Source organism: Trematomus bernacchii, unplaced genomic scaffold (assembly GCF_902827165.1).
Source record: "Trematomus bernacchii unplaced genomic scaffold, fTreBer1.1, whole genome shotgun sequence".
Taxonomy (NCBI): Eukaryota; Metazoa; Chordata; class Actinopteri; order Perciformes; family Nototheniidae; genus Trematomus; species Trematomus bernacchii.
Genome location: NW_022987648.1, coordinates 3,966,289 through 3,978,473, shown reverse-complemented (window position 1 = coordinate 3,978,473; position 12,185 = coordinate 3,966,289). Strand labels below are relative to the sequence as shown.

The 12,185-nt window shown below is 38.4% G+C and overlaps 1 protein-coding gene across 1 annotated transcript; it reads left to right on the top strand.

Annotated features, from left to right (window-relative positions):
- The first annotated feature begins 4,846 nt into the window (after nt 1-4,846).
- slc10a2 (solute carrier family 10 member 2) lies at nt 4,847-9,818 on the top strand. Its single transcript, XM_034134163.1, has 6 exons — nt 4,847-5,374; nt 5,857-5,975; nt 6,063-6,151; nt 6,266-6,441; nt 6,578-6,735; nt 8,621-9,818. Exons 1-6 carry the CDS (start codon nt 4,983-4,985, stop codon nt 8,812-8,814), a joined length of 1,128 nt encoding a protein of 375 aa, XP_033990054.1. The 5' UTR covers nt 4,847-4,982; the 3' UTR covers nt 8,815-9,818.
- The last annotated feature ends 2,367 nt before the right edge of the window (nt 9,819-12,185 follow it).

Genomic DNA, 12,185 nt, shown 5'->3' with positions numbered 1-12,185 from the left:
TGCGTTTGACACTGTTGACCACAACATATTACTAGACCGACTAGAAAACTGGGTGGGACTTTCGGCAACAGTTCTAAATTGGTTTGAGTCCTACTTAAAGGACAGAAAAAACTTTGTTTCTATAGGTAAATACACATCTGAGTTGACAAATATGATATGTGGGGTACCTCAAGGCTCCATATTGGGGCCTCTTCTCTTTAACATCTACATGCTACCACTGGCTCAGATAATGAAAAACAACAAAATAAGTTACCATAGCTATGCGGATGACACACAAATTTACGTAACAATTTCACCAGGAGATTATGCTCCAATTCAAACACTGAGTAAGTGCATTGAACAAATCAATGACTGGATGTGTCAGAACTTTCTCCAATTAAACAAAGATAAAACTGAGGTAATGGTTTTTGGAGCCAAGGCAGAACGTATAAAAGTTAGCGCTGAGCTTCAGTCTGCAATGTTCAAAACAACAGATAAAGCCAGAAATCTAGGTGTAGTCATGGACTCTGACCTGAGTTTCAACAGTCACATTAAAACAGTTACTAAATCAGCCTACTATCACCTAAAGAACATATCTAGGATTAAAAGACTAATGTCACAGCAGGATTTGGAAAAACTTGTCCATGCTTTTATCTTCAGTAGACTCGACTACTGCAATGGTGTCTTTACAGGCCTCACTAAAAAATCTATTAGAAAGCTGCAGCTAATTCAGAACGCCGCTGCTCGAGTCCTCACTAACACTAAGAAAGTGGATCACATCACTCCTGTTCTGAAGTCCTTACACTGGCTTCCTGTGTGTCAAAGAATAGATTTCAAAATATTGTTGCTGGTTTATAAAGCTTTGAATGGTTTAGGCCCAAAATACATGTCTGACCTACTGCTAAATTATGAACCATCCAGAACTCTCAGGTCTTCAGGGACTGGTCAGCTTTCTGTCCCCAGAGTCAGAACTAAACATGGTAAAGCAGCATTCAGTTATTATGCTCCAAATATCTGGAACAAACTCCCAGAAACCTGCAGGTCCGCTGCAACTCTTACTACTTTTAAATCCAGGCTGAAGACTTTTCTTTTTGCCGCTGCTTTTAATTGAACTATTCACATCTTAAACTGCACTGTAACTTTGAACTTTTATCCATGTATTTTTTCTTTTAATGTTTATTTTGTTATCTTATCTTTTAATGTTTATTTTGTTATCTTTTCTTTTTAATGACTGATTTTAAATGCCATTTTCATAATGTCTTCCATTTTTGTAAAGCACTTTGAATTGCCTTGTGTTGAAAGGTGCTATATAAATAAACTTGCCTTGCCTTGCCTTGCCTTAATGTACCGGTCGCTACAGTGGAATGTTCTACTGCAACACTCCCCACGCATATACACAGTGTACCCGCGACTGTTACAATGAAGGCTCGATAATCAGCTCACGGCATATAGGTGTAAGCAGGGGTAAAGTGCTATTTTTATAGGTGGTGTGTGGACCTCACATAGGGGGGTCCGGGGGCAAGCTCCCCCGGGAAGATTTATTTTTAAATATTGAAGTTAAAAGCATCAATCTGGTGCACTTTGAGAGCAAAATGAAGAGATCTGGATACCTCTCTCAACACCCATATGAAACAGAACTGTAAACAGATTAACTTTTTCTTTATGGATATTTTACAAATCACCCTTTTAAACTTTATTCTTTTTTTACTGTCATATAGTATTTCATACCTGTTTTTCATTTATTCTCTTATTTTTTTATAACTATAATAATCATATAAACGTGTGCCTCGGAAATAATTGTTTACATTAATGGTGACCAAAACATTTGAGACCCACTGAGATAACTTAGACTAAAGTTAACTATCTAAACACTGAGAGAGCCCTTTAGTTCACTGAGTCTCTCAGTCTGACAGGAGAGGACTCTCCTCCACTTTGTTGTTGAAAAAACTCCTTATATCCGTTAGCGTAGCTCGCTAGCACCAGAAGCTAACAACAACGATCTCCGGTACTGGTGTGCTCTCTCTCTCTCGCTTGCGCACTCACACAAAATGGCTCGTTCCACACACACACAGAGCCGAGCTTTAATGAAACACAGAGACCCAGACGTAATAGTACTGTACTGTATCATATTATTTTCGAATCAATAATATTTCAAATTATGATTCTTTTTTTTTTAAATCTTTTTTTTTTTTTTTAATAACCATTTTCCCCCCACTTTGAGAACCACTGCTCTACTGTGACAGGTCTCCATGCTTTAATGTTCAAAAAGCTCTCTATTTTTCTCATACTGCCTGTGCTGCAGCACCTCTTTTCACCCTCTGTCTGAAACCAGAGCCCAGTCTGCTCTGATTGGTTAGCTGGCCAGCTCTGTTGTGATTGGTCAACAGCTTATATATGTCCTGCCCCTTAGCCTATCACGTACAATGTGTTGGAGCGCTAGCCAATAAAAGCGTGAGTGTTGTGATGTATATATGTTACAGGCAGGGGGGGAGTGTGTGGGAGAGAAACTCCCTCTGGAGGGAACACAGGGATTTTAGCCTCTGCAGACCATTGACATGCACTAAAACCTATAGAACACTCTACAGGAGAGGGAAAACACAGAAAGCATAATAGGGCCTCTTTAATATGAGACCAACAACGTATTGCTGAATTTTCTCCACGTTTACATTTTAGAAAAGATTAAAGAAAACACTAGTTTACTCATTCATATTTGAAATAAAACTGAAAGCCCAAAAAGATTTAAACATGTTTTAAATGGTTGGATATCAGTCCTGATGCAAGTCTAATAAAACAAATGAATGTGTTACATTGAAATGAGGGATTTGTACCCCCGTGTCATTAAACAGTACCACTAACTTCAGCTTGCAAAATCTGAATTGAACCAAATGTTGTCTGGCACAGTTTCACCGTTTGTGTCTTCTTCTTTTAACACAGTAAGACTGAAAATGCACATGCAAAATGTGACAGATTCCTAATGCTCTAACTGTCCAGATTGAACACAACATGTTTTTTTTTAATTTTCCAAATACATAGTGGCATAGACAGTTTAATTTCTAAAAACAATATATAACTCATTCTTAAGTTGTCCTTTAACTTTACAGTTTAGCATTACCTGTTTCCTGCAAAGGCTCACACTCTTCGGTCGGACCCTCAGAAGGTAAGGACAACTTATCTTATTTTGACAGTGCAAAGCGTTTTTGTACAGTCAATGATTCAAATAAAACCACACAATATTATATTGTGTGGTTTTATTTGAATCATTGACTGTGTGCATAAGTGTCAGCTGCAGAACTTTATGAACAGATTTTTATCACACTTCAACTATTTTATTGTGTCCATTGTTGGCATGGGCACGCAAAGTGCTTATACAGTAAAACAGATGCACACCCATCTTTTTATGTGTTATTGTTTTACAACATTTAGAGTGAATATAAGGTTCAGAGATGTAAGATATTTGACAATTATAAACCAAAAAGACTAACAAATCTATGATAAACTAAGTTACTGAATGATCAGGTAATTTTCACGAGAAATCTTTATGAGATATTAAAGCTGTGAGACTCCTATCTAGTCTATTCTTGTACATTTGGAAATATCTTCTTCTTCACAAAGCAGAACAAGTTATCAGATACTTTTCCAACACATTTGGTTGGTAGGCTCTCCAGATACAAAGGCACTGATTTTTTGTAATGATATTTCCACTATGAATTGAATTGAATGTCACATGTGTGCTTCCAGTGTGGCACAGTTACAGTAGTGTTTCCATACAGCCAGTGAACCCAGTGAACGCATGCAGTTTCACATTTACAGCTGTGCCCATTGACCTCTCCGCACACTGTGGAATAATACTCGCCTCGGGAACTCCTGATTATCCTTCCCATACGTATCCTGCATGTTGCAAACATTTGAATTAAAAAGAAAATTATGAACAAGCTTTTGTGCTATACTCTACACTTAGATATACAGGTATTTAGATTGAACCAATGGTTTCACGTCTGTCAATTTCGAAGTACCTGTACTTTAGTGCTTTTATTTTATGCTACTTTATCATTCTACTTCACTACATTTTGGAAGCTAATATTGTTCTTTTTGCTCCACTATATTTATTTGACAGCTCATACAACTAATTTTTTGTATTTAAATGATTAGCTAATACAGAACATAAATCAATTATTAAATAACCTTTGACGTATAATTATAATTTAAGATCCAGCATCAGTATATGAAGTAATTAAAATGAGCTCTACATTGACCAGCTGTAAACACATGAATGCATTAATAATCATAACCCATTAAATAAATATATGCAATTCTGAAATGAGCAATTACGCATAACGAGTACTTCTACTTCTGGTACATTAGCTTTTATATATTTTGTTTTATAATTTAGTATTGCTACTTTTAGTAAAGTCATATATCTGAGTCATTCTTGAACCACTGGATTTAACTAAATTTGACATCTGAGACCATTTTCCCATGAAACAATGTCAGAAAATCTTTTAAAATATATTTAGATTAAAGAGGCTAAGCTGGGTCTGTGTTATAGATCCTATGGGAGGAATAGCTTGTGCCTCAGGGTGTGTCGTGTCTCTGAAACCGCATCTTCCCTCTTACTGGCACCGCAGCGTGATGATGCTGCATAGCTGCCCAATAAAGTTTACAGAGGGCAAAGGGCAGTCAAAGTTGGAACTGTGTTGCAATGACATTTCACATTTCAGAATGATTCTCTTTTTATATGCATGGGCTACTGAACACTGACCCCATAAAAACACGAAGTATTGGTTAATTTTTTATTTAGTTTCAGCTGATTTTCCCTCCCAACTATTTGGCTGCAGCGGGGTATAAAGAGCAGAGAGCTCTCGTCACTGAAGCCACCATCTTCTTGGATATTGGAGACGGAGAAACTGAAGAAGTCTTGTGGATTCTAAGAGTTACAAGCTAGTTTTCTATTTTCAGATTGGGAGCCACTGATTATCTTCTTGTGCTGCCGTGCATTGTCCACAATGTCCGTATTAAAAACTGCAGCGCCCACCGGCTGCGAGCCTCTGGCCGTGGTGTGTTCAGGGGCAAACTGCCTCGTTCCTCTCGATAGCTTCAATGAGCAGCTGAGCCTGGCGATGAGCATCACGCTCACCGCGATGCTCGCCATGGTCATGTTCTCCATGGGCTGCACTGTGGACGCCTCCAAGCTGTGGGGCCACATCAAGAGACCCTGGGGCATCTTAATCGGCTTCCTCTGCCAGTTTGGCATCATGCCTTTCACAGCCTTCGCCTTATCCATGGCCTTCAACGTGCTGCCTGTGCAGGCCATCGTCATCATCATCATGGGCTGCTGTCCCGGGGGCTCCGGCTCCAACGTCATCTGCTACTGGCTGGATGGAGACATGGACCTGAGGTTTTCATTTCATTAACAAAACGATAAATCGAGACAATAATCAGCAGATTAATTGATAATGAAAATCTTTTCACACTGAAAAAACTAAAACGTTGAGTTTATTTACATTTGTTATGTCAACTGATAATTGTATTAGTTAGTTGAAAGCAATAATATTACGTTGAACCTAATCATTTTATTTAAACTGAATATTATTGCCTTCAAATAACCTAAATCAATCTGTGTAATTTGCTGACATGTAAATCAAGTCAACGTTTCAGTTTACAGTGTACATTGCTACCGTACATTTAGAAATCATTCTCAGGGCCCCTTTATGTGTCCTCAACATACTGTGAACAGTATGGAAGAATGACTGGGCCATCATGGACCCAATGAGCAAATCCCATAGTGAGATATGAGTTGATCATGACTCAATTTATTCCATGCTTATAATCTCCATGTTATTAAAGAAGCAGACCCTGACAGCATTCTCCCCTCTTCAGTGTCAGTATGACCGCCTGCTCCTCCATCCTGGCCTTGGGGATGATGCCTCTCTGTCTGCTCATATACACCGCCACCTGGACCTCCACAGGAAGCATCCAGATCCCATACGAAAGTATTGGTAAGGAAGAAACTCTTAGTTGATTGCTAACCCATGTGCACTGTACAGGTTTATTAAAATAATGTTGTGAAATCGTTGTATCCTCAGGTATCACTCTAGTTTCCCTTCTTGTCCCAACCGGTCTGGGAATGCTTGTTAAACGGAAGTGGCCCCACTATGCAAAAAAAATCCTTAAGGTAAGAAACGTGAAATATTGTCTGCTATTTGATTAGGATATTTGACTTTCCATTTCCATGTAAGTCTTCATCCAATGAAATGTCATGTACTGTCTGTGTGTCTGCTGTGCGCAGGTGGGGTCCTTTGCAGGCTTTGCTCTTATTCTCATCATAGCTGTGGTTGGAGGAATTCTCTACCAGTCCTCCTGGGACATTGATCCATCCTTATGGATTATTGGAACTATCTACCCCTTCATTGGTTTCAGCTTGGGGTTCTTCTTTGCTCGCTTTGCGGGGCAACCCTGGCACAGGTAGGGGGACAGCGATGTTTGCATTTGTTACACAAAGCTTCTGGATTGGGATAAAGTCATATTCAGTTGTATTAATCATCTATCCATAGACAAAAACAAATGTACAAGGTCGTTGATCATTGCCTGCTCTCTTCAGGTGTCGAACCATCGGGTTGGAGACGGGTCTTCAGAACTCCCAGCTGTGCAGCACCATCGTCCAGCTGTCCTTCAGCCCTGCTGAGCTGGAGGTCATGTTTTCATTCCCCCTCATCTACAGCATCTTCCAGTTGCTGGTGTCCGTCATATCCGTTGGAGGTGAGAGTTTAGCAGGCAGATACTTACTTACTTAGTAAAGGATGGTAACCACACTAGCATTTTCTAGAAAACGGGATGGTCATGGAGTTGTGGTTGGTCTTCTACCACCAAAATAATGAAGGTGAACAAAGCTGTCTGTCTCCTCCATAAGGCAACAACGTTAAACAAAGCCTTTATGGGTTTTACTGGCAGGTTTTACGAGAAAAAAAGGACTTTGTACAGGTTTCAACCACGTCTGAGTTCAAACGTTTTCATGGCTGATCCAAACAGAGACGCTGTAAGGTGAACTGTGCGTGACGGTTTGTCACTTCCCATGTTCTGACAGAAACTGTGCTCAAAACGCTTCTCCCACACAGGCTGCATGATGCCATGTTGAATGTTGTCTTGGCTCCTCTTGCATCAACCACATTAAATACAACGGCAAGGAAAGGTGATTGGCTGGACTGAGATCAAGGAATGTTATCAAAGTTAAAGTGTTAACAGGCGACTTTCCAATCGCTTTCAGGTGGTGTCATTTTTTGTGCTGCTGAAGTAAAAACAAACAACCAGAAAGCTGTACAGTAATTCATTAGACATTTGTCTGACCACACTTTGCTTGCAGCATAACACACAAATCAGCTTGTGTGTGTTGACCTCTGCCTTCTTTCATTGCATTGTTCCTGGTTTAAAGAGATCATTTGCAGAACAAAAAAAGGATAATCTATCATTGTCAGGACAAATGTTGGAAAATAAAATCATTCACTGAAGCCCAAAACATTTCTATGGTTGCGGTCGAATAGTCCATTTAGCTTAGGAACCTTCCTAACGGAGTGAAATGACCCGGAAGTCCCTCAGTGGCAGCCATGATAAGTGCCGTTCGAATTCTCTAAATGAAAGGAAAGGAGGTTTCAAACTTCCTTTATAACCTCCTTTAGCTTAGGAACCACTGGACCTCCCTAACCTAAAGGAGAGGAGAAAATGCTGCACCACAATGCCTTGCGGCCGCGGCATTTGCATTGCCGTCACACAACAGTCGGCCGTTCACGGAAACAACCGATTATGACGGAGAAATGATATCATGAAAGTTACGGTGCTTATTAAGCATTTTAAAACGTATGTGGTAAGTTGCCAAAGTGCTTTGTTTTTGAACGTCCATCAGTATAATAATCGAAAAGAGAAATATGAATGTTAGTTTTTACTGAAATGATCAAATAAAGTCAACATTTCAGTGTTTACTGAGCTGTGTGGGGTTTGTTCAACTTTTAAAAGATGTTTGAATGGTGATATACACAGTGATAGATGTTAAGGACTAACGTTTATAATAAATACATTTGTATTGATTTTAAGATCTTTTCATACAATCATACGTAGGCTATTGGGATCATTTGTATTAATGTGGACCGGAGGGAGAGGGTGACGAGCATGAGTTTCACTTTCCTTTTTTATTTCAATTCCAACTTTGGTCATGAAGAATATGTTTCTCTGTTGTCCCCGTTCATAAAGCATAAAACAACAGCATCAGAGCACGGTGCAGAGTCTCTAGATGAGTTTACAGTAGTCCCTCGTTCTTATTAAACATCCATGTTGTAGTCCGCTGTATAGAAAACTGTAGTTTCCATAGTTTCCCCACAGCAGCAGACGCACATTTATGACGTCCGCTGGCGCATCATAAACACGTCGGATAGTGAAAGTGCAGTCGGATTCTCTAAAGTACCTTTTGAATTCTCCTATCCACTATCCCTTGGGCTGCCACCCTGTGACGTTTCACTCAGAGGTCAAGGGATAGACGATAGGGTTAGAACTAAGGAGCTGATTTTTGGACTATTCGACCGCAACCAAAGCTTTTTTAAAAAAGCCTCAAGATGACCACTCAGTGTTTCTGAACCCATGTTTTTTCCCTATTCAGGCTACCAGTTGTATAAGAAGTATCGAAAACCTGGCTCAGATGATGCCGACAGTGAGTCTCCAGCCCTGGAAGCTGGTGACGGTGAATCAGCAAAAAAGAACATATATGCTGTGGAAAATGGTGGCTTTGAGTTTGACGACATTAGCAAGAGCGAAGAGAAGAATAGGGACGTAAAGAACGCCACCCAGCTGTGAGTTTACAGAACCTGCTAATCCCAGACATTGGACTTTCAGTAAAACCACTCAGGGCCACAGACCCTCTGAAGACATCTGAACTCCACACTGTGAGCACACAGTGAACTCTGCAGGCCGGAGGTGTGCACTACACGTGCCGTTCTGTTTGACTTTGGAAAATACTTCACAAGAACACGGGTTCCCAAACGTCTTCCCTAGTATGGCAAATAACTGACTCTCACACTGTATCATATTATGTCTTGTATTGAGATGCCTTCCTTTACATTAATTTATTCATATATTAACATGTGCAACCACTTACATTCTTTGGAACGCATGTTATGCACATGTTCCTTGATCAATTGTAGATATTTAGCTACAGTCGTTTTTTTTAATGATGGAATTAAATGTGTGTGACATTCATAATTGATCTGATAAGACACATTATTGTGTCAAGATGAGGAGAATTATGAACACTGCTGTGAGACAACCTTTCCACGTCCTAAAACCTACTAAAAGAGCCTACTGCTTTTTTGTTTGAAAGATAGTTATGTATGTTTTTTTTAATACTTGATTCTGATAGCTGGTGAAATCAGTGGTAACTACAAACCATGTTTGGAACTGGGACCCCAACGCAAACTCCTGTTGTGTTTTCATTTCTAGATAGAAGTACAGTAGGGGTAATGGGGCACAGCGGAATTTTGAAACATGTAAGCTCTAAGTCATTTTTATGGTTTAACATATCCTTCCAAGATTGAACAACAGGAGTATACTGGAATGCTGATATAATTCTGAGACATATTTGCTAATTTATGAGTCCTCTGTATAAATGTGCAATGAGAAAAAACTATGAATACACATTTCCATGGATGTAAAATAATAATATATCAATAATGTAGTATGTTGTATTTCCTATTTACCACTATGTTGGGAAATATGCCTTCTGAAATTATGTTTATTTTTCATTAAAAAAAAGAAAAAAAAAAGTGCTGTAATAATGAATGGTTTGATGTGAATGTGAGTTTTGTTATCCAAATCAATAAACATATTAATGTGTTAACTTAGCTCCAATGTTGTGTATTTACTAGAAGTGAACATTTGGAGAATATAAGCATTTCTTTAAAATGTTGTAATTAAAATGAACCTTTTTTAATCCAACGTCAATGACATCTATGCCATTTAGACAAACTGGCTCTTTAAAAGTATTTTAATGTAATGTAGTAAAATGTAAAAATGTACAGGCCACATGTACAAGGTCTTAAACATAATTCTCCAACCATAAAATAATCAAATTAAAATGTTGTTTAAAGTTGTTCAAAGTCCAAGCTGTGACAGCAAAAGCACTCTCAGTCTCAGATCTACAGTAAGTGCTGTCATGTGACTCCAGAGACGTGCTGCTCACCTGTGTGACTGTACTGACTCTGTACTGACTCCAGCTGAGCCACAGTGAGTGATCCATCTTCACAGGCTCCTCCCCCTCACTGCAGCTGCCTTCAATTACTGATGGCAATACTGGGGATTCTCACAATTCCACATGACAAAGATTGCAAAAAATGACATATCTTTCCAATTTCACAATACCAGCGGTGGAAGAAGTATTCAGATGATTTACCGAAGAAAAAGTAGCATTACTACAGTATAAAAATACGTTGTTACAAGTAAATGTCCTGCATTAAAAATTGTACTTAAGTAAAATAAAATATCTTATTATCTAAATATAGTTCCAAATGTAAAAGTGCTCATTATGCAGGGAGGAACATTTAAACAACACATATATTAAATGATTGTATTTTATTATTATTTAAAAAGACTTAATATGAATTATTGACGCATAAATGTGTTCATCATTTTAATGTTGCATTTGGTAAAGATAGGGTGAATTTGAGATACTCTTTTTACTGTACTATTGAGTATCTTAACAGATAATAATTTATAGTGTATTAGTTGATTTAGATTTTTCATTAATAACCAAAATCAGCAAAGTCACTAAAGCTGTCAGATCAATTTACTGAGGTAATAAGTATACTTGCCTACAAAATGTAATGGAATAAAAGTAGTATAATGTGAACATACTCAAGTAAAGAACAAGTACCTAAATGTTGTATATTATCTGTAATATAAATGTCATTGTAAGTATTGCTGTCACATTTATTTTCTTCTTTTAGGACAGGGTTGCCAACTTTGGGTACCTGGCTGGAGTGAGATTTTGATATCATGGGTTTAATTCGGTTTAATTACACATATGCGCACGAAATGACTGCTATCGTGTCAGCAGCGGGACCTTAGCATATATATAGGATATATATACAATATATACAAATACACAATAATGGACACAGACTATAAAGGGCACAAAGTTTCATTCACTAATGAAAGTCAGACATGTTTGTTTCCACTGTTTTATTGTGTGCCTGTCGTGATAAGCAATTAATTGACTTATCGTACGATAAATAAAAATGAACTCGATAACTTTTCTGACCTCGATAAATTGCCATTTACAGTACATGAGGATGTGACTAGCAGTTTGAAAGGATGTACTTGAATTATTATTATATATTATCATTATGTCAGTGGTCTAAAATGGTCATACAACGGTGCCGACAATATTATCGTTTATCGCAATAATTTCCGGGAAAATGTATCCAACAATATTAATTATCGTGAGAGGCCTATACATGAAACACACACACACAAACAAATCTACAGACTTACTCCAAACTGCCAAATATATTAATTAACACACTCTCACTCTCATATACTCTTTGACTCTATTTTGGCCTAGTAGAACAATAAGCAGCAGACTTTTACTTTTTTATCATTTCTACTGGATCTTAGATCTGCGCATGCGCTCCAGAGTATTTTTGTTGGGTAATCTATGGTAGGGCTAACCCATACAGTGGTGGGGCTCAAATCAGTATTTGCAATGTAATTACATACACGCTCCCCCCGACAGTGAAACGCCACGCGTGAGGTTTAGATTATTTCCCTGTCTCAATCCAAATTGAACTGTATGAAATAAAAAGGCACATTTGTCTTGTAGTAAATAAAAAGGGCGACCTGGAGCCAATCCTGCAATTTCCCCACAGGTGAAAGAGTTGACCCCTGCAGGGGGGGTCTGGGGGGATTTCTCCCCCAGGAGAATTTTTTAAATACTAACATAAAATACACATTCTGGTACTCTCTTGAGAAGAAAAATAAATAAATCTATTACTACACATTTAAAAAAATGAATGCCATATTAGTTTTTTGTTACTTTGTTCTGAAAGCTGAACCTGCTGCAGCAGTGCTGCTCCTCACAGAAGAGGCTGTGTGAATTACTTTACATTGTGGATAAGGGTGGATAGCCCCCATTGTTCTGTGTGTCAAAATGAAAGACAGCCCACACACCTATC